At 31.5% G+C, this 21,039-nt stretch overlaps 6 protein-coding genes and 1 pseudogene across 7 annotated transcripts; 5 read left to right on the forward strand and 2 right to left on the reverse strand.

The window, feature by feature from the left end:
- Window positions 1-17: 17 nt before the first annotated feature.
- LOC112539820 (uncharacterized) lies at window positions 18-2,582 on the reverse strand. Its single transcript, XM_089267861.1, has 5 exons — window positions 2,298-2,582; window positions 1,215-1,535; window positions 821-1,151; window positions 491-745; window positions 18-434 (listed from the first exon to the last, which is right to left on the reverse strand). The coding sequence occupies exons 1-5, from the start codon at window positions 2,430-2,432 to the stop codon at window positions 37-39; spliced, it is 1,440 nt and encodes a 479-aa protein (XP_089123987.1). The 5' UTR covers window positions 2,433-2,582; the 3' UTR covers window positions 18-36.
- A 1,275-nt stretch (window positions 2,583-3,857) lies between these two features.
- LOC149093716 (intracellular coagulation inhibitor 3-like) lies at window positions 3,858-5,396 on the forward strand. The gene is made up of 3 exons (XM_089267862.1): window positions 3,858-4,179; window positions 4,272-4,712; window positions 4,799-5,396. Exons 1-3 carry the CDS (start codon window positions 3,952-3,954, stop codon window positions 5,294-5,296), a joined length of 1,167 nt encoding a protein of 388 aa, XP_089123988.1. The 5' UTR covers window positions 3,858-3,951; the 3' UTR covers window positions 5,297-5,396.
- A 507-nt stretch (window positions 5,397-5,903) lies between these two features.
- On the forward strand, window positions 5,904-7,691 carry LOC107363537 (intracellular coagulation inhibitor 2-like; annotated as a pseudogene). Its single transcript, XR_016198886.1, has 3 exons — window positions 5,904-6,237; window positions 6,328-6,991; window positions 7,079-7,691. The product of XR_016198886.1 is annotated as an intracellular coagulation inhibitor 2-like (transcript).
- Window positions 7,692-8,143: 452 nt separating this feature from the next.
- Window positions 8,144-9,880, forward strand: LOC107370646 (iripin-8-like). Its single transcript, XM_025162612.2, has 3 exons — window positions 8,144-8,585; window positions 8,679-9,122; window positions 9,190-9,880. The coding sequence occupies exons 1-3, from the start codon at window positions 8,364-8,366 to the stop codon at window positions 9,697-9,699; spliced, it is 1,176 nt and encodes a 391-aa protein (XP_025018380.2). The 5' UTR covers window positions 8,144-8,363; the 3' UTR covers window positions 9,700-9,880.
- A 1,369-nt stretch (window positions 9,881-11,249) lies between these two features.
- Window positions 11,250-12,898, forward strand: LOC149093717 (intracellular coagulation inhibitor 2-like). The gene is made up of 3 exons (XM_089267044.1): window positions 11,250-11,609; window positions 11,701-12,141; window positions 12,223-12,898. The coding sequence occupies exons 1-3, from the start codon at window positions 11,382-11,384 to the stop codon at window positions 12,730-12,732; spliced, it is 1,179 nt and encodes a 392-aa protein (XP_089123170.1). The 5' UTR covers window positions 11,250-11,381; the 3' UTR covers window positions 12,733-12,898.
- A 1,985-nt stretch (window positions 12,899-14,883) lies between these two features.
- qm (geranylgeranyl pyrophosphate synthase quemao) lies at window positions 14,884-16,442 on the forward strand. Its single transcript, XM_015930779.3, has 5 exons — window positions 14,884-15,165; window positions 15,222-15,290; window positions 15,357-15,648; window positions 15,736-16,050; window positions 16,110-16,442. Exons 1-5 carry the CDS (start codon window positions 15,112-15,114, stop codon window positions 16,334-16,336), a joined length of 957 nt encoding a protein of 318 aa, XP_015786265.1. The 5' UTR covers window positions 14,884-15,111; the 3' UTR covers window positions 16,337-16,442.
- A 338-nt stretch (window positions 16,443-16,780) lies between these two features.
- Pdcd4 (Programmed cell death 4) lies at window positions 16,781-20,513 on the reverse strand. The gene is made up of 5 exons (XM_015930776.2): window positions 20,315-20,513; window positions 19,515-19,957; window positions 18,741-19,169; window positions 18,363-18,502; window positions 16,781-18,281 (listed from the first exon to the last, which is right to left on the reverse strand). The coding sequence occupies exons 1-5, from the start codon at window positions 20,412-20,414 to the stop codon at window positions 18,230-18,232; spliced, it is 1,164 nt and encodes a 387-aa protein (XP_015786262.1). The 5' UTR covers window positions 20,415-20,513; the 3' UTR covers window positions 16,781-18,229.
- Window positions 20,514-21,039: the final 526 nt, after the last annotated feature.

Raw genomic sequence — 21,039 nt, forward strand, 5'->3', positions numbered from 1 at the left:
AGTTTGGAAGAAAAAAATATGTATGAATGAATTATTTTACTGAATGTTACGATAGAAAATTAACATTTTTTCACTCCCGTAAGGGTAATCTCTTAATGGTTGTAAAACTTGATCATTGTTTACTTCTTTCCAACTTTCCCCATGTTTTATGTGGAGAATAACATTTGCACCAGATATTTTATCTCCCGATTGGCCACTATGGTGTCGCAATGGTTTTTCGATGTCAGATTGTCCAACTTTACATGTATTTAAGTTGACTGAATAAGCATATTTTTCGTATGCAGTACCAAAAACATTCAAATTGTCTGGCAGCCCTATTTTTATTTCATTAGAAAGATCGTCTTCTACCTTTTCTTCAATCATGAAAACTAGGATCGATGGCAGAGATATCATTTTCTTCTTCACTGTGAAATCACTTCCTTGACAGCTGTTACCTGAAGACAAAGATTTGTTAGTTAATTGTAATTTCTATGAACTAACGCATACTTACAATTCACATTTCTGAGTGTCAAAAACGATTTTTCAGTATCCATGGCGTCATTCAAAGAGTTAAAAACGCCAAAGTAGCTTCTTCTCAAGATCAGGTATGGTTGATTGATAATATATTTATCTATTTGATTGCACGTTGAACATTCAAACTCAATTTTGAAGTTGAAATTGAGGACATCCTCGAATGGATTTGAAGTTTTAAATTCCTCATACAGCTTTCTCATAATATCTTTATACAAAGTTGTGTCATCTCCTCCTAGACTCAAAAATAAATAAAAGCAAACATTAAAAAATAAGTTAAAACTAATTTGTTAACGCATAAAGGACATACCTGGTGTAGCGTAATCTTTTTGTTCAACTCTAAGTAGTAATAGAATTTTGATAATAAATTGATCTATTTTGAGATCAGGTTTTCTTCCAGGTTGTGTGCTAGGACCAGGATTGTTAACCATTGAAAAATTTTGATCGAAACTAGCTTTTCGATATTCCTCAAATAAGCCTTTAATTCCATAAAAAAGTTTGAACTTAGACTTATTTGTTGATGCAATCTCTGTTGCTCTTTCCAAACTTTCAACAAAAAATTTATCCCAGAATAATGGCAGAAAAACGGGAATGAAAAAATCATGTCCTCTATAATTTGGAAACCCAATGAGATTTTTTGGCTAAGTGCAAGGAAATAAAACTTATGTATTGTACTTTTTTTACACACTCACAATTTTACTTACCATTTGCGTTGTGTCTTCTAATTGATTCAGTAATTTAATTGCAGCTTTTTGCTTTGCTTTTTGGTATGAAGTGTCTACTGCTCGACACGAAATCTCTTTTTGCTTCTCAACGTTGAAAAGCGTGAATTGATATGCGAAAAGCTTGTGTTTAAATGATGAAGTCCGTTTCTCGCTTTTTTCTTGATGAATTCGCAGCCCTCCACGGCTTTTGCCTACAACAGTATTTAACAAATGCGTAACTGGCTCTTTGTGTGTGCATTCAAATACCTCATCTTTCAAAGCCATGTAATCTGCATCACTCATTTCATCAATTCCAGTCATCTGAAAAAAAGAATAGTTTAGAAATTAGAGAGCGTAAACTACTATGATTTACTATGAGATACTTTGCTTACAATGCAATCAATCATATAAATAGTGACTCGATTATTCACAAATTACTAACTGCAACAAAGAAATCGATGATATTGATGAAAATTTCTAATCTGAATGATATTATGGTCAGTGTATATTTTGTACAAAAAGATTTTGGATTTCTGATCTTAAATTAAATAAAAAATTACAGATTTTAGGTATTGATTGAACTATGCAGTACCTACAAACATCATTCTTAGATTATTATGGACTGAAAAATAATAAGGTTTTATATTGAAGAAGTTCATTTAATAATGATCTATAATCTAATAATCCCTCTAATGAACAATAATATTATTTAAAAAAGATAGACACTAATCATAAAAAATAGTTTGTCGTTCACCTGATAGTAAAAATGTTTTTACTCATTTTTGAAATAATGGAATGAGATTGAGATATGGCGAGAAATGATTGTTAAATTCAATGCGTTTTCTAGTCATCTTATAACTAATCCAAATTGTCAAAAGGTCAACAATCCAAGCTTGGATTTCTTCAACCACTCGAATTGAAGACCGATTTGACTCACAGGAAAATCGAACAAGTTAGCTTAGTAACATGTCAAATCGACGATTCGAACTAGCTATAAATATGTTACAAGAAAACAACGAAAAAGCATTCAATTTCTGCACATCTTTGACCATATTTCTATGGTAAAAAATTTAAATAACTTACTTTGTGAGTTCCTAGATCCTTGTTGTTCAAAACTCTTGTTGTCCAGTTGCACCAATAAATCAAATCAATTGTTCCAAATGCTTTTTGTGTCCAAAGAAAAGGAAAGATTTTAGATGAATATAAAAATTTAATCATTTTCTGTTATTTATAAATATTTTCCACTATATTCCACTATTATAATTATAATTATAATAGTTAACAATATTAAATATAACAGAAATACGAATATATTTGACAAAAAGATGATATTAAACATGAAATTTTGAATATGATAGGCTGCCTTTCCGATACAAATTGCTGCCATTTATTTTTAAAAAAATCTTAAACATTGCCATCTAGCGAGCAAATACGGGTATGTTGGCCCCAACATTTGCTCTCAAATATCTTTAGCTTGTTACATTTCTTCAAAACAATAACTGATGTCTCATTTACATTGGGTTTCCACAATAAGTTTAAAAGTGTTCCGATGTCTTTCCAGATAATCTCACTTTATTGGTCGAGCATGGAAATTTTGTATTCATTTATGAGTATAAAAAAATAATGACCACAAAATTTTGAAATTTTAAAAACCGAAAGAGACTTCTGTAATTATCATTGTTGAATCTAAAACAAGGCTGGATGGGAAATATAATATGATCAAAGATATTTATGGAGATTTTCTATGAAATTCATAGACACTCTTCTCGATTGAATTCATTCAAAATCAAGATAATAGATTGGAAATTGAACTTTTAACAATTATTTAGCACTAGAGTGTCTCAGTATTTTTATTTGTTAAATTTTAAACTATTTTCATTGTTTCGATTGGACCTGAAAATGACTCTAATCATACAAATTGTTATGTATATTTCGTGATAACTCAATTTAACTTTCATTTTCTAAACTGTTGTTGATTTTATGTTTTTATTTTTGTTTTCATCTCATTTTCATTTTTTCATACATAGATGTTAAATCATTTTAAGAGGAAACGAGAAGCTGCTGCTCGTGTGAGTGAAGACATGATGGTTGAACAAGTTGAAATAGCAGCTCAATTGATTACATCAAGTGCCGGAACAGCTTTAAAGACTCAATCAATATCTGATGTGTAAGCTGGTTAAAGCAGACTCCAGGTAAGTCTAGGTTCATCATTCGAAGATTTTGTTCTTTGCATCCACTAAGAAATTGCATTACAGAGTCAGATGACAACTGAGTAAGTAATGGACAATCGTCTGGAAGCTCCTGAAAGGTCGCGAAAGGTTAGGTTTTGCAGCAATATAATTATCTAAATAGGTAAAAGAAAAATCAGTAGTTTCCCCCTGTAGTTCACATAGATGTCAACCCTCCAAAAAATCGCAACTCAAGTCAAAATTTAGCATTTGGAACTTTTAAATTAAATGATTTAATAGAAAATTTGCTTTATAACAAGTATAATTAAACAACACCATCTATGAACCTTAGTTGTGATTTAACTTAAATGACCACAGTTCAAAATTTCAATGGTCATAGATGGTGTTGTTAAATGTTTTTTGTTATCTAAACCTTACTCATCTTTGTCCAATAAAGCTCATTAAGCTTTGCGCATTTGTGACAACTTGCTTGAAACACCTTTAGCTTATAAATCATAAAAACCCTTCATTCTCGCAAATAAATATCATTTTCATCATTTGTTTTAACCATGTCCCAATTAAGTCAGTCTAGTATTGATTTCGGATTGAATTTCTTAAAACGAATTAGTTCTCAATGTGATTCAAAAAATGTACTTTTATCGCCGTTAAGTGTTATTACTGCCTATTGTATGGTATTGGATGGAGCCGCTGGTAAAACAGAGCAACAGATCAAAAAGGTTCTCAATTTGGATAAAATAAATGACCAATCGGAAGATATTTCTCAATTAATCAAACAGGTAATGAATAACTGCTTTTTTGTTTGGATTTTAATATAAAATCTCACTCCAATGACTTTTTTCATTAATTTTTGGCTTTTTTTTCTTGACAGGTTATTGAAAGCTATCGGATACCTGCAACTGCTGGATCGAGACAAAAATTCATTCTAAACTTTGGTAATTTACTTATGGCCAATAAAGATGAAAAGTTTCAGGAAGCTTATGTTCAAAGTCTGAAGACAAATTATTTTGCTGACGCATTTAATGAGGATTTTACCGATGGCCGAAAAATAGTGGAAAAAGTGAATTCCTGGGTTTCTAATAATACAGAAAAAAAGATCACTTCTATTCTAAATGAGGCTCCAGATTCACTTGATGGTCTGTTTCTAGTGAACACAATCTATTTCGAAGGGGAATGGTTGAAGTCTTTCTCTAAAAAGCGTACAAGAAATAAAATATTCAACAATTCAGATGGAACGACAGTCAAGACCAAGATGATGACCCTTATAGATGAAAGACTTAACTATGTTGACCGACTTGATAAGCAATTAAAGGTAAGAAATGTGCTTGAGCCTTATAAATAAAATTATGAATAAGATATTAACAGTTGTAAACATTTCCATGCCTTTTCCACAAATAGATTGTCGAGCTTCCATATGTTGGAAATATTAGCATGATATTGATCCTTCCAACTGAAGACAACAATTTAAAAAATTTGATTGATAATTTGCACTCAACTGAGCTTTCCAGTTTGATGGATTCTATGAAAAAGACGCGTTTGAATAACTTAACTATACCGAAATTCAAACTGGAAGATGATCATGAATTACATAAAATTTTGCCAAGCATGGGAATGACTAGACCGTTCCAAATGAATGCTGAATTTCCAAAAATTACTGAAGGATCTTTACCATCATACATATCACAATCAATACAAAAAGCTGTGATTGAAGTATTTGAAGAAGGTACTATAGCGTCAGTCTCAACTGCACTTAGACGCAGTACAGGAGGTGTTTCACCCAAAAGAATCACATTTATAGCTGATCGACCTTTTATGTTCTTTATCCGTGATAACAAAAGTGGAGTCAATCTATTCATGGGTCAATTGAGTAACATTACCCGTGAACAGTTTCTTTGAAATTTGCTTTATTTTGATATTGTACAAGTACGAAACTCATTGTGAATTGTTGTAAACTATTTTATAAGAATAAACTCAACATAAAATTTAAAAAGTTTGACCAGGTCTCTGAAAAATCATTTTTTCATTTGCCAATTGTAGCCCAACAATATTTTAAATGTTAGCAATTCTGTTTGAATCGCTGTCTTCGCTAATGTTTTTTGCGATTTGCAAAATCAAGAGATTAATGTTTGATGTATATCTAACAGTAATTGTAAGTTTCAACTTAAAATCTATTTTCTCGAAAAACTAACGATCAGGGAAACTTTTAAATCACACAAATGGAACCATTATTCGAAGTCATCGCAGAATTTACTAATTGGAAATCTAAATTGTTTATTTTGTTACCATGAATCTGTGACATTTTAAGAGCGTCACAATATTGGAGGTTTGACAGTACAGTTTATTTCCCATATTCTGATCTTCTTTAGCCTTTTTACCCTTCACTTCAGGCGAGTCATTAGAGTGGACTAACAGTTAAACTGTAAAATTAATTTTAGTTGATAGATGTCAGCACTTTAAAATGAAAATACGAAGTTGAACTTTAGTCAAAATTTAGAATTTGGAATATTTGATAGAATATTTTGTTTTATATAATAGCTTATTCTCTTAAACCCTTCATTCTCTCAAATAAATCTCATCTTTAATTGTAAACTTGATCATTTGTTTTAACCATGTCCCAACTAAGTAAACCTAGTATTGATTTTGGTTTGAATTTCTTGAAACAAATTAGTTCTCAATGTGATTCAACAAATGTAATTTTATCGCCTTTAAGTGTTATCATTGCCTATTGTATGGCATTGGATGGAGCCGCTGGTGAAACAGAGCAACAGATCAAAGAGGTTCTCAACTTGGATAAAATAAATGACCAATCTGAAGATATTTCTGGATTAATCAAACAGGTAATGAATAACTGATTTTTTGTTTGCATTTTAATATAAAATCCCACTCCAATGACTTTTTTCATTAATTTTTGGCTTTTTTCTTCACAGGTTATTGAAAGCTATCGGCTACCTGCAACTGATCGATCGAAACAAGAATTCATTCTAGAGTTTGGTAATTTACTCATGGCCAATAAAGATTACAAGTTTCAGGAAGCTTATGTTCAAAGTCTGAAGATTAATTATTTCGCTGACGCATTTAATGAGGATTTTACTGATGGCCAACAAATAGTGGAAAAAGTCAATTCGTGGGTTTCTAAAAATACAAAAAATAAGATCACTTCTATTCTCGATAAGCCTCCAAGTCCACTTGATGTTCTGTTGCTAGTGAACACAATCTATTTCGAAGGAAAATGGTTGAAGCCTTTCTCTCAAAAGCTTACAAAAGATGATATATTCCACAATTCGGATGGAACGACAGTCAAGACCAAGATGATGACCCTGTCAGATGGATGCTTCAACTATGTTGACCGACATGTCTAATAACACAAAAAATAAGATCACTTCTATTTTCAATGAGCCTCCAAGTCCTCTTGATGTTCTGTACCTAGTGAACACAATCTATTTCGAAGGAAAATGGTTGCGGCCTTTCTCTAAAGATTGTACAAAAGATGATATATTCCACAATTCAGATGGAACGACAGTCAAGACCAAGACGATGGCCCTTTTAGGAGAAAGCTTCAACTATGTTGACCGACATGATAAACAATTAAAGGTAAGAAATGTGCATGAGCCTTATAAATAAAATTATGAATAAGATATTAACAGTTTTTAAACATTTCCATGCCTTTCCCACAAATAGATTGTCGAGCTTCCATATGTTGGAAATATTAGCATAATATTGATTCTTCCAACTGGTGACAACAATATAAAAAATTTGATTGATAATTTGGACTCAACTGAGCTTTCCAGTTTGATGGAGTCCATGAGAGATACGCATTTGGATACTTTAATTATACCGAAATTCAAACTGGAAGATATTCATCAACTACACAACATTTTACCAAGAATGGGAATGACTCGACCATTCGAAATCAATGCTGAATTTCCAAAAATTACTGAAGATACTTCTTCACCATTATACATATCAAAATCAATACAAAAGGCTGTGATTGAAGTGTGCGAAGAAGGTACCATAGCGTCAGCGGCAACTGTAGTTGAAAGACTCTTTATGCTAGCTTGTACAGGAGGTGTTTCACGCGAAAGAATCACATTTATAGCTGATCGACCTTTTATGTTCTTTATTCGTGATAACAAAAGTGGAGTCAATCTATTCATGGGTCAATTGAATAACATGACCCACCAACAGTTTCTTTGAAATTTACTGTACTTTGATACCGCACAAGTGCGAAACTTATTGTAAATTGTAAACAATTTCATAAGAATAAACTCAACATAAAATTTACAAAGTTTAACCAGTTTTCTGAAAAATAATTGTTTCTTCTATTAGCTGATTGCAACAAGACAATTTTTTAAATGTTAGTGATTCGGTTAAATCAATTTCTTTGTTAATACATTTTTTCGACTCTTGATAGAAAATTAGGGAATTAATGTTGATCCATAAAAATTTAGATTTATAAAACCAAGAATGCTCTGGGTCTTTGATCCATCACAATCTCAGCAAATTGTCGATGAAAATACTTTCTAATGAGTTTGAATCGCAATCATAAATTATATTGGCAGAGTGATGGTTTTGAAAAGAATCACCTTGATTCATTTCGAGACATATTGAAAATTAAATTGATGCTTGCATGGCGTATACGCTTAAAATATTTAATTTTCATTGAGAGTCCTCAGGCACATTTTATTGAAAGTTTCATTTTAATTTCACATTTAACCGAGTTGTAGCACCATCTATGCATATTAATTATAATAAAATATTGAAGGATTGAATTCTTGATCTAAGATCCGATATTTTGATCATTTTGCTGTAAAAACCCTTATCAACCGAGTTTTTAATGAACTGAATTTTTAATCAAAACATTAGTTTCTTTTATACTTACATTAGTATGTGCTTTACATGTTAATTTAAATATTTTTCTTATGATCCGTAATTTAAGTGATTTAAATATTCTCTGTAATTGAAAATGTCACAATTAAGCAAGCCCAGTATTGATCTTGGTTTGAACTTCTTGAAAAAAGTTGGTTCTGATTCAACCAATTTACTTTTGTCACCATTAAGTGTTATCATGGCCTATGGAATGGCACTCGAAGGAGCCGCTGGTGAAACTGCAAAACAAATCAGAACAGTTTTGAATCTGGATAAAGTTGATAGCCAACAAGGAGATGTTTCAAAAATAATCAAACAGGTAATTATGAATGTATTTACATATCAATTGTTTGGGGTGTCATCAATAACCGTCACTGACATCCAATAATCGCTATTTTTCTTTTTTTGGAAGCACATGGAAAAATATCTGAAGAATAAGAACTCTACTTCTGAAGAGAAAAAATGCCTATTAGAGTTTGGCAATTTACTTATGGCTAATAAGGATTTCAGGCTTCAAAAGACTTTTGTTCAAAACTTACAAACTAACTATTCTGCCAATGCATTCAATGAGGATTTTACTGATGGCCAAAATATTCTAGAAAAAGTCAACTCTTGGGTTTCTGAAGCTACAAGAAATAAAATTTCAACGATTCTCGACAAACCACCACAACCTGACGCTGTGTGTTTGCTAGTGAATACAATTTATTTCCAAGCTAATTGGTTAAAACCTTTTTATGAAGATTCTACGGAAGAGAAGATATTCACCAATTCAGATGGATCAACAACTAAGATTAAGATGATGACTCTTTCAGATGATACCTTTAATTTTGCAGAATGTCTAGAAAAAAAATTAAAGGTAAAACCATTGTTCAAACATAATTTAATTTTTATCTAACGTTTCATTTATCGTTTTTCATTGACAGATTGTCGAGATTCCATATTTTGGAAATATTAGCATGGTATTGATCCTTCCAACTGGTGACAACAATTTAAAAAAGATGATTGATAATTTGGACTCAACGGAGCTTTTCAGTTTGATAGACTCCATGTCAAGAAAACGTTTGCGTACTTTAGCTATACCGAAATTCAAACTGGAAGATAATCATCAACTACACAAAATTTTACCAAGAATGGGAATGACTCGACCATTCCAAATGAATGCTGAATTTCCAAGAATTACTGAAGGGTCTTTACCATTATACATATCAAAATCAATACAAAAAGCTTTGATTGAAGTCACTGAGGCTGGTACCGTAGCAACTGCGGCAACTGTAATCGGATTCGTAGCCACATGTGCACCTCCCTTTCAGCAGCAAAAAGTCTTAAATTTTATAGCGGATCGTCCATTTCTTTTCTTCATTCGTGATAATCTAACAAAAGTCAATCTATTCATGGGTCAATTGAATAATATAACTTCTCAGCAAATCATTTAAATTCAAAGTAATTAATAAATTGATTTGATTGCTCCAAATGAATATAGAATCTTCAGAATATTTAATGATCAATTAAATTACATGTATATTTTTGTTTATACTTTCTGCCTGAAGTTTATATAATTAATATGAAAATCAACAAAGCTCATTGGTTAAATAAAGAGTAATTTATTAATTTGAACACTTGATTATTTTCACTCCTATCTTTACACATCTTCAAATCATTCATCATTGATGTACATTGAGTTGCCACAAAAGTTTCAAAGAGCTCCGAAGAAGTCGTCGATCTTTCCGAGTCATTCTGGATGGAAAATATGATCGAAACACACTCTTCTCGATTAAATTGATTCAAGATTATGATAATGGTTTTGGATATTGAACTGTTAACAATTATTTAGCATTAGAGTTTATCGGTATTTTTATTTTTTAAATTTAAAAATATTTTCATTGTTTCGATTGGACCTGAAAATGACTCTAATCATACAGAATGCTATGTATATTTCGTGATAACTCAATTTAACTTTCAACTTGCTAACTTGTTGTTTTCATCTCATTTTCATCTCAATTGATTACATCAAGTGCCGGAACAGCTTTAAAAGCTCAACCAATATCTGATGCGTAAAGAAGACTTCAGGTAAGTCTAGGTTCATCATCCAAAGATTTTGTTCTTTGCATTCACAGAATCAGATGACAACTGAGTAAGTAATGGACAATCGTCTGGAAACTCCTGCGTCGCGAAAGGTTAGGTTTTTACGGCAATATAATTATCTAAATAGGTTAAAAAATCATTTAAGAATAAAATTGACTTCTGCTTTCTAGATTCAGTTAAAATTATAAATATTTGTTTAGATCTTAATAGCTGTGAATTTCATTCCATGAGTTTAGACTTGTTGCATTTGTAGCGACATGAAATTCATTGGTACTATCAAATAATTCATCCGATGGACAGTTTGATTTATCAATTAAATTGATGAATTTGTCAAAGAATAATGATTGTGGGTGATAACATTCCCGAATATTGATGTTCAAAGTTTTAAGGCCAATGGGCAAAATCAAGAGAACTGTTGTTAAACTGATAAAAGTATTCAATCGACAATCTGAATCTTACGGGTACATTGAATTTCTCAAAATGAATATTACAAATAATACATTTGTCATCAAAAGATGCATCAGTAAAATGAGTTTCATGAAAGAATCAGCTTCCATAATCGTACAAAAAGCGATCTAACAGTAATTGTGAGTTTCAACTCGAAATCTATTTTCTCGAAAAACTAACGATCAGGGAAACTTTTAAATCACACAAATGGAAACATTATTGAAGTCATCGTAGAATTTATTTAATTGAAAATCTAAATTGTTTATTTTATTACCATGAATCTGTGACATTTTAAGAGCGTCACAATATTGGAGGTTTGACAGTACAGTTTATTTTGGTCTTCTTTAGCCTTTTTACCCTTCACTTCAGGGAGAGTCATTAGAGTGGACTAACAGTTAAACAGTTAAATTAATTTTAGTTGATAGATGTCAGCACTTTGAAAATCAAAATACGAAGTTGAACTTTAGTCAAAATTTAGAATTTAGAATATTTAATAGAATATTTTGCTTTATAGCTTATTCTCTTAAACCCTTCATTCTCTCATTAGTCTCATCTTTAATTGCAAACTTTCTCATTTGTTTTAACCATGTCCAAATTAAGTCAGTCTAGTATTGATTTCGGATTGAATTTCTTAAAACAAATTAGTTCTCAATGTGATTCAAAAAATGTACTTTTATCGCCGTTAAGTGTTATTACTGGCTATTGTATGGCATTGGATGGAGCCGCTGGTGAAACAGAGCAACAGATCAAAAAGGTTCTCAACTTGGATAAAATAAATGACCAATCTGAAGATATTTCTCAATTAATCAAACAGGTAATGAATAACTGATTTTTTGTTTGCATTTTAATATAAAATCTCACTCGAATGACTTTTTTCATTAATTTTTGGCTTTTTTTCTTCACAGGTTATTGAAAGCTATCAGATACCTGCAACTGATCGATCGAAACAAGAATCCATTCTAAAGTTTGGTAATTTACTCATGGCCAATAAAGATTACAAGTTTCAGAAAGCTTATGTTCAAATGCTGAAGACCAATTATTTCGCTGATGCATTTAATGAGGATTTTACTGATGGCCGAAAAATAGTGGAAAAAGTGAATTTGTGGGTTTCTAAAAATACAAAAAATAAGATCACTTCTATTCTCGATAAGCCTCCAAGTCCACTTGATGTTCTGTTGCTAGTGAACACAATCTATTTCGAAGGAAAATGGTTGAAGCCTTTCTCTCAAAAGCTTACAAAAGATGATATATTCCACAATTCGGATGGAACGACAGTCAAGACCAAGATGATGACCCTGTCAGATGGATGCTTCAACTATGTTGACCGACATGATAAACAATTAAAGGTAAGCAATAGGCCTCATAAATAAAATTATGAATAAGATATTAACTTTTTCTCAACATTTCCGTGCCTTTTCCACGCACAGATTGTCGAGATTCCATATATTGGAAATATCAGCATAATATTGATCCTTCCAACTCAGGAAAACAATTTAAAAAAGGTGATTGATAATTTGGACTCAACTGAGCTTTCCAGTTTGATGGACTCCATGTCAAGAACATGTTTAGATACTTTAACTATACCGAAATTCAAACTGGAAGATAATCATCAACTACACAACATTTTACCAAGAATGGGAATGACTCGACCATTCCAAATGAATGCTGAATTTCCAAGAATTACTGAAGGATCTTTACCATTATACATATCAAAATCAATACAAAAAGCTTTGATTGAAGTCACTGAGACTGGTACCGTAGCAACTGCGGCAACTTATTTAGGACCCATGACGACATGCGTCTCTTTCTCGGGGCAGCGTAAAGTGGTCAATTTTATAGCGGATCGTCCATTTCTTTTCTTCATTCGTGATAATCTAACAAAAGTCAATCTATTCATGGGTCAATTGAATAATATAACTTCTCAGCAAATCATTTAAATTCAACATATTCAATAAATTGATTTCATTGCTCCAAATGAATTCAGAATCTTCAGAATTTTATTAATCAAAGAAAATAACATGTATATTTTTGTTAATACTTTCTGCTTAGTTTATATGAAAATCAACAAATCTCATTGGTTAAATACAGAGTAATTCGATTATATATTTGAAAACTTGATTCATTCATTTCATTCATCACTGATGTCGCATTTACATTGAGTTTTCACAAAACGTTTAAAAAAACTTCGAAAAAGTATTTTCGGAAATTTTCACTTTATTGGTTAAGCACGCCAATTTTGTAATCATTTATGAGATTAAAGAAAAATAATGCCCACAAAATTTTGTAATGTGAAAAACGAACGCGATCTCTGTGCTTCTCATTGTTGTATCTACAGAGTAGGCTGAATGGAAAATATGATCAAAATACACTCTTCTCGATCAAATTGATTCAAGATTATGATAATAGTTTTGAAATTGAACTGTTAACAATTATTTAGCACTAGAGTGTCTCAGTATTTATTTGTTAAATTACAAATCATTTTCATTGTTTGGGCCTCACAATGACTCTAACCATACATATTGTTATGTATATTTCGTGATAGATCAATTTAACTTTGTGTGCCGGAACAGCTTTAAAAGCTCAATCAATATCTGATGTGTAAGTTTGTTAAAGCAGACTTCAAGTAAGTCTAACAGTAAGTGTAAGTTCATTATGCGAAGATTTTGTTCATGCATTCACTAAGAAATTTCATTACAGAATCAGATGACAACTGAGTAAGTAATGGACGATCGTCTGGAAACTCCTGCTAATGCGTCGCGAAATGTTAGTTTTTTGCAGCAATATAATTATCTAAATAGGTAAAAGAAAATCATTTAAGAATAAAATTGACTTCTGCTTTCTAGATTTAGTTAAAATTATAAATGTTTGTTGAGATCTTAATAGCTGTAAATTTCATTCCATGCACAGAAATATAAACAACTTATGTATCACTTATTATTAATCTTAAATTATCAATATTTGTATTTGAACCCACAATATTTACTTTGTAACCTTAAGCTTATGTAAAGTTGATTGCAACTGTTTCATTTCGCCTTGTCTTGTTGATTGAGAATCCCCAGAATCCCAGACCAAGTTTAATTTTGAGATAGCTAAATGCTATTTTTATCGGCAAACTTGTTATTGATGACAAAATTTCCAATTAATCGCTAATTTATCGATACATCTTACAATCTTACAATGTAACAATCTAATCTCAGCATCAAATTAATAGCTCAATCAGCTAATTGAACCATGAAAGACTCGAATGTTGTCTCATTATACACATTATTATGTACCTAGAAATTTCTATGTAACTTTATTCATAATCAAATTAATACTCGACATTTAAAATTAACCACACCTACTGACACTTACCATTTATGATACATTTTAATAATTTATAAATTACTAGGAATATCAAAGGGTTCGTTTCAGAAATCGGTAAAGTCTGGGTTGGCTTAGATCTTTCAATACTTTAACCTGATATATCTGTTTTGATACAAACCAGACATTTATTATAGCAATCAATTTTCAAGTTGTTTATCCTGATCAAGTACATTGACTGGTTAATTATTAACTGACACTGTTAATTTATCACATTACGGTAAGATCAATATTCAGAATATTTTTTATCTTTTATAAGAAAAACAATTTCTTTGATCAAACAGTAAGTTAATCTTTGCTAACTCGGCTTTGGATTAGTCTGACTGTCGATTTTTAATTACATTGACTTGATCAATTTATGTATGTAATTTTCAATCTAATATAAATGAATCCAGATAAATGGTAGTTTTACTAACAATTGTAAGCTAATTGTGTAATTTTTCACAAAAAAGGTATAAAAATTTTAAACAATTGCCTGAGTGCATCATCAGCTGATCTTATTCGCCTATTGTTTTAGGTAAATCATTTTGTTCCCTTAATTCTGTTTTTGATTATGTAATCTTGCTTTCTAGTGATGTTACTGCAATTAATTTTATTTTTTAAATTTTAACTTGAAATAGTCTACATTTCAATGTTAACCAACCAATTGTAAAACCCTATTGCTTAACCCGTTTTTATGAATACATATATTTACGGTGTGAAATAAGATTGCCTTCATTTCCATCTCCAGCCAGGTCCAACTACATCAGTGACTTCAAATTTGATTAGTTAAATAATTAAGTGCAACATAAGATACACCAGTTCATTACAATTTTCACGTGATTTCATCAACAGTTATATCCTTCCTTACAGGGTTATCAAACTTTTACCGGTTCATCTTGCGAACAGTCTGTCATTCTGTTTGGTTCAGTTTGTTGTCAATTTGAACAATTCACAGTTGCTCTGTCAATACCATGGCCTTACATGTTAATGTCGAACCATCACCTAATTGGTATTCGGAAAAGAAGGTAAATAACTTATAAAAACATGAGACTATGTCTATATCTATTTTATTTCATTACAGCTGATTCTAGAACCCTATGAGTACATTACTCAAAGAACTGGTAAACAGATACGGACCAAGCTGATGAAGGTATATTATTGGTGTTAAAACTTTCTTTATTGGATCAATTTAATTAATGTGGCATTTTTATTTAAGGCTTTTAATTTTTGGCTCAATGTACCTGAAGATACATGTGCTAAGATTGAATCAATTGTTGAAATGTTACACAATTCAAGTCTATTGGTGGATGATATTGAGGATAACTCTACTTTAAGACGAGGCATTCCAGTTGCTCACAATGTTTTTGGACTTGCTACCACAATCAACTGTGCCAATTATATTTATTTTCTAGCACTTCACAAGATTATCACTGAATTACCAGAAGATAAAGTAACAGAAGCTGTTAAAATATACACTCAACAAATGTTAGAGTTACATAGAGGACAAGGTGTGTTAAAAATATGATTGAGAGTACGTGACTGACTCTCTTCCTCAAAATACTCAACTCTCATCCAAATCTATCATTTATCAATAGGTCTGGAAATCTACTGGAGAGACAGTTTTGTTTGTCCCACTGAAAAGGAATACACTGAAATGATAAGCATGAAAACAGGTGGACTTTTTGGGCTTGGTGTCAATTTATTGCAGTTATTCAGTAAAAACAAGCAAGATTTATCTCAAATGGTATTTCTTTTAGGAGTAATTTTTCAAATCCGTGATGATTACAACAATTTGAAGTCAGATGAATATAAAGAAAACAAAAGCTTTTGTGAAGATCTATCAGAAGGAAAATTTTCATTTCCAGTTGTCCATGCAATTAAAAGTTACCCAGATAAATCTACAATAATGAGTATGTTTCACTGTAACCAAATTTTTTATCACCAATCTAACCCATTTTTCGCCTTACAGACATCATCAGGAAGCGTACAAATGATATCGAGATTAAAAAATTAGCCGTTAGTGTACTAGAGGAACTTGGATCATTTAAATATACCAAAGAGGTTCTTACAAAATACCATGAGCAAGCTAAGGAGGAATGTACTAAACTCGGTGGTAATGAATACATCTCCAAATTACTGGAATCACTGAGAATTGATAAAGACGTTAAAGAAGCTGCATCTTCGTCAAAGTCATAAAGTTAGACTTAAATTCTGTATTTTTAAACTATCAAGTGATGAAGAAAACTAGGAAATACTGATCATTCCATTTTTCAATTCAAAGGAATAAACTTGAGAAGATTGTGAATTCATTGCCTTGTCTTTATTTATCCAAATCCAAACCAATGAGTTGATTTTCAGGTGAAAGCTAAAGAAAAAATATTAAGACATAGAAATTTAAATTCATCCAAAATATTGGGAAAAATACGAATAAAATGATGGTTTGAAATTTTGAAATATTTATTTTTATTCAATGAAAATTAATATTTCATGGTTGACAATATTTCAGTATGTGAATTGTCGAGTTGGTTGAATGTGCGGTAAATTGTTTTCCCTTTGCTTCCATTTGTGTATACATTTTATTATGATATCACAATAACATTGACACCTATTCAAAGAGTAATGGGTGAGACATCAAAGCTGTTAGTTATTTGCAGTAAAATGATATTTGTTTTTGTGTTTTTTAATTATATGCAGTTTTTTTGTTTGTACAGACAATTTTTGTTTTTTGTTTGTCGCCAATAGTAGTTATCCCAGAGAATAAAGATGATATAAAGAGAAAAATAAAGATAGAAAGGGCAAGATTGAGTTAATCAATCAGGTGTAACATCAGGCAACCTGAAATGATGAGTTGATAATCAGGACTTTCAAGAAAGTTGAAATGCTTCAAGTGTTAAGCTAAACCAAATATTTTTTTATCAGAGAAATGAGAAAAAAGAAATAGAAATAGCATTTGGTTCAAGTTTTTTGCTTTTGAGATGATATTTTTTTGAGAGCTAAAAATTTTTAAGTCAACAGGATTACATCTCTGTTTCAACTAACTACCTTAATATCAGGTCTAGGGAAAGTGGGAAATGGATGGAAAATGTTGAGTTGGTTTATGATTAAACAGGCCTAAAGGGTATAATGTTTTGCAATTTAAATTGTCAGTTTTTAATTTTAAGTTTGATGAAACATCAAAAGATCAAAAATATGGTTTCAAATATAGGATTTTGTTTACTTGTTTGGAAGTTTACACTCAAAGTTATGCTTAATTTTTTTCTTGATCGTTTGAATTTCTACCTTGAAAAACATTATCACCAATGAGGAAAGGGGTTTAAATTTGATGAGCAATTTCCCTCGTAAAATGATAAATGTTAACAGAAATGGTTTATTTCATGCCCTGAATCTGACTTAGAAACCCAGAAGGATTTTTTCTCTTTTAAAATGAAGTGATCGCTGAAGTTTGAATACAGTCTATTTTCTCAATCCCACCATTAAACCACAGATCTGCTAAATTAACAGAGATTACGAAAAAAAGATACGAAAAGGGGGGAAAGGGTGAGAGATTTATCAATCAGATACCAAAAAAGAAACGATTTCCAAAGAGCTAATCATCGTGTAGCCAAAAGAGCGAGCGATTCACAAAAAAGAATGGGACAAGAGTATCCAAAAGTTCCAAATAACTGCAATAGACATTCCTAGTCACTTGTGATGAAATTAATAAGTTGAACAGATGAAAAAAGTTGAGGGTTCAAAGTTTACAAGTCAAGTGGGTGCCAAAAAATTTTGAAATTCAAAATGACGGTGACAGCTTTTCTTTGATCCTGATTCCATTTGTCATAATAAAGCATACTTTGCAAGAGCTGGTTCTCTTACTGAGTCTCTGAGTTTGATATATTTTTTTTAAAGTATTTTTGTTGGAAAATATGGTCATGTTTTAGTTTCAACTAATTCCCAAAGAAAACTATAAAGCGCTGAGAAAATGAGACCGCATGGATCATAAGGGTCCCCAAAACAACCAGTGGAAGATATCGTAAAGAAAAAAAGCTGGAGATAAATTTTCGTTATGGGGAAATATTTCGTCTTTTTGATTTGATGGCGTCTTATATTTTATACTTTAAGTTTGCCTCCATCTCCTTCGGAAACAAATCGTTTTCGGCCCCTGTGGTAAATTAGCAAGCAAAATTATGATTAAATGGTTGAAAAATAATTACGAAATATTATGATGAATAATTGTTCTTACCTTGTAGGCATATTCTTAACGGTGTCAGTTGGTAAGAATCCCAATGCAGTGGCTTTGTTAATAAATTTCTCCAAAATCTGATAAGCAAGTGGTACATCGATGCATATGTCAGGCATTTCCTCATACACTCGATTGAATCCCTAAGAAAGTAGTAATGAATAATATGGTTAATAGTGCGTCATCATACTTAAACTTTTGAATGTATGAAATTGGAAATTAGATTCGCTTGTTTTGTAGTGTGCATTATAAAAAATGGAAAAATAAATTTTTTAACACTTAAAATTCCAGACCACAGAAACATTACAAGGAATACAACAGTTTCCCAATTTGAAAAATGCAAAAAACAGGCTTATCACGTTTGATTAGAGAACTACTTACATTTTTGAGCTGGTCAACGGTTACAACAACTGCATCAGTGAGAGATTTGAGTAGCTTAAGAATTAATTCGATGACATGGTCACTCATATCCTCGATAGCCATTGTGATGGCTTCATAAACAAATTCATGATAAAAATGTGGAACTTCAAGTTCCTGAAGACAGCGGGTGGCTTCATCAATATCTTGTGATGAAATGTATTCTCTGAGAAGAAGTTGAATCTTACGGATAAGATATTTAACTGGCCTCATACCTCCGCTGACTCCCCACACACTATCCAGTTTGACCAGACCATGTTTCATATTAAGCAGAGCACTGGCATGTTCCATAGCTTGTCGAGCATTTTCATCGCTCATTTGGACATGGCTTTGAACAAATTTTGGAGGAATACAGTCATCTGCAACTGCTCTGGCAATAAAGTTACCAAGAACCTAAATATATAAGATAAAGAGTTAGATTTAAAGAACCAATAATCAAGGTAAACAAAATATTACTCATTACTAAATGAGATGGAAAATTTTGAGCTCAAAAAAAGTTATAAACATTGAAGGTAATAAACGAATAAAAAGTGAAAGAAAAAGTTAATTTAGTTCATAACAGTAAACTTATAGCCTTGAGTAAAACATATAAAAATTCATGCATATGAAAAATTACGCCTAGCATTCGATATAGCCTAAGGTAAAACAAACAAGAGTTGTCGGTCAATGATAGAGGATCTTCGTATCAGTGAGATTTGGTGAAGTATAAAGTCTACAACGGAAAGATAAGATACTAACCGTTGCTGCCTGGGGTGTATCAAGAATCAGGTCTGGGAGACTTTGGAGGAGAACTTCAAATCCACGTTCGTAATCTTCTTCAAGGAGGAAGCGTCCATAGAGGTCAGATATGAGAACTGAAGCCATTTCCCTATGAGATGCCTTTCTTTCCATTGCAACGGAAACAATGATGACAAGGACTTGGTGGAAATGTTCACCCAAATTTATTTCTTCAAGAGATATTGCAACTTCTTCAGTGTCTCCATGTTCGAAGTATTCGTGAATTATGGGTGCAACATATTTCTCAATTTCATTTTCCTCCAATGGTGGAGTGATGACATCCAATTTACAGTTCTCCTCAGACTCAGAGTCATAATTGGGATCATGAGGATCGTCTAATCCTCGTTCAACGCCAACAAGCTCCGATCCAAGCCTTCCCCAGGTACCCTTTCCACCTGCACCACCTTAATTAGAAAATAATTTAAAGATTAGCAAGCAGAATGGATATGGAAGGATTCATTTTGCTAAACATCATGTGATATATTGAGAAGCAGTCACATATGGCGACAGAGCAAGAGTGAAAGAAATTAAGAGTATGGTAAAAGAAATATTCAGTGACCTTGAAAAGAAACAAACAACCGATCAATCGAAACCAGGAGAAAGCTATTTCAATAATACATTGTGCAAAAATACAGACTGAATTGAGAAAATTAGACAGACAGGATCCACAAAAAGAAAGAAAAGAGAGACAGATAAAAAGAAAGGGAAAGAAAGAAAAACAAGGGAAAGAAAGAAAATGAAAGAAAATACTAGACTTTTACCTTTTTTAGGCAAACCTCGTCCATATCTGCCTCTTGACCGTCGACTGTTTTTGGACTTAAGCTTGAGTTCGTTCAAAACAGCAGTATTAGATGTAGCCATAATGATTTATATCAATTAATTAGTCGATAATAAGATTAGAGAGATTGAATGAAAACAAAATAAACAAGAAAGAGAAAGTAAGCTTTTTGTACGGTAACTGACTATTCATGTAATAAAACTGTAAGACTGTGATACAACTTTCCAGTACTCGATACCTTCAACGATGGTATCGATACAATGTACTTAATCTCCATCTAGTAGATTCTATGGTTACAAAAAAGTTTGTTTTTTGATAAAAATTGACTTACAATTGTTAAAGTCAGTAATTATAATTATATCATCAGACGAAAAAATATAATTTTTGAAGATCACTCTAAGCGAAACAAAATATATGAAGAGATCAATTCTCATAATCTTATCACATGCTCTTATTTTGTTTGTTAGATTGTATTGCTGTTGAAAATAAGACGCAAATTGTTGAAACAGGTGATTGTGCCTGGTAACAATGTGGACCAACGGTGAATTGAAAACATATTGAATTTTAAAGAAGCATTGTTGGATATGTTAATATTGGTGGATGGTTAGGAATCAAAATATGAGAATTAAAATTGATTGAATCAAGACAGAATAGCATTAACTTATTGAAATATGTAAACAATTTTTGACGATTTCATTCAAAAGATGT

Source organism: Tetranychus urticae, chromosome 2 (assembly GCF_039701765.1).
Source record: "Tetranychus urticae isolate SD_2017Ah chromosome 2, NJAU_TeUrti_SD_1.0, whole genome shotgun sequence".
Classification (NCBI taxonomy): Eukaryota; Metazoa; Arthropoda; class Arachnida; order Trombidiformes; family Tetranychidae; genus Tetranychus; species Tetranychus urticae.

What these genes read in the sequence shown, in the direction of transcription:
- LOC112539820 (XM_089267861.1), bottom strand. Translation starts at nt 2,432, where the DNA reads ATGATTAAATTTTTATATTCATCTAAAATCTTTCCTTTTCTTTGGACA. An exon ending in AGGATCTAGGAACTCACAAA is followed by an intron (nt 1,536 to 2,297) that starts GTAAGTTATTTA and finishes TCTTTTTTTCAG; the next exon opens with ATGACTGGAATTGATGAAAT. An exon ending in TAGAAGACACAACGCAAATG is followed by an intron (nt 1,152 to 1,214) that starts GTAAGTAAAATT and finishes CCTTGCACTTAG; the next exon opens with CCAAAAAATCTCATTGGGTT.
- LOC149093716 (XM_089267862.1), top strand. Translation starts at nt 3,952, where the DNA reads ATGTCCCAATTAAGTCAGTCTAGTATTGATTTCGGATTGAATTTCTTA. An exon ending in TTTCTCAATTAATCAAACAG is followed by an intron (nt 4,180 to 4,271) that starts GTAATGAATAAC and finishes TTTTCTTGACAG; the next exon opens with GTTATTGAAAGCTATCGGAT. An exon ending in GACTTGATAAGCAATTAAAG is followed by an intron (nt 4,713 to 4,798) that starts GTAAGAAATGTG and finishes TTCCACAAATAG; the next exon opens with ATTGTCGAGCTTCCATATGT.
- LOC107370646 (XM_025162612.2), top strand. Translation starts at nt 8,364, where the DNA reads ATGTCACAATTAAGCAAGCCCAGTATTGATCTTGGTTTGAACTTCTTG. An exon ending in TTTCAAAAATAATCAAACAG is followed by an intron (nt 8,586 to 8,678) that starts GTAATTATGAAT and finishes TTTTTTTGGAAG; the next exon opens with CACATGGAAAAATATCTGAA. An exon ending in GTCTAGAAAAAAAATTAAAG is followed by an intron (nt 9,123 to 9,189) that starts GTAAAACCATTG and finishes TTTCATTGACAG; the next exon opens with ATTGTCGAGATTCCATATTT.
- LOC149093717 (XM_089267044.1), top strand. Translation starts at nt 11,382, where the DNA reads ATGTCCAAATTAAGTCAGTCTAGTATTGATTTCGGATTGAATTTCTTA. An exon ending in TTTCTCAATTAATCAAACAG is followed by an intron (nt 11,610 to 11,700) that starts GTAATGAATAAC and finishes TTTTCTTCACAG; the next exon opens with GTTATTGAAAGCTATCAGAT. An exon ending in GACATGATAAACAATTAAAG is followed by an intron (nt 12,142 to 12,222) that starts GTAAGCAATAGG and finishes TTCCACGCACAG; the next exon opens with ATTGTCGAGATTCCATATAT.
- qm (XM_015930779.3), top strand. Translation starts at nt 15,112, where the DNA reads ATGGCCTTACATGTTAATGTCGAACCATCACCTAATTGGTATTCGGAA. An exon ending in ATTGGTATTCGGAAAAGAAG is followed by an intron (nt 15,166 to 15,221) that starts GTAAATAACTTA and finishes ATTTCATTACAG; the next exon opens with CTGATTCTAGAACCCTATGA. An exon ending in AGATAAATCTACAATAATGA is followed by an intron (nt 16,051 to 16,109) that starts GTATGTTTCACT and finishes TTCGCCTTACAG; the next exon opens with ACATCATCAGGAAGCGTACA.
- Pdcd4 (XM_015930776.2), bottom strand. Translation starts at nt 20,414, where the DNA reads ATGGCTACATCTAATACTGCTGTTTTGAACGAACTCAAGCTTAAGTCC. An exon ending in CCGTTGACCAGCTCAAAAAT is followed by an intron (nt 18,503 to 18,740) that starts GTAAGTAGTTCT and finishes CTACTTTCTTAG; the next exon opens with GGATTCAATCGAGTGTATGA. An exon ending in GTTAAGAATATGCCTACAAG is followed by an intron (nt 18,282 to 18,362) that starts GTAAGAACAATT and finishes AATTTACCACAG; the next exon opens with GGGCCGAAAACGATTTGTTT.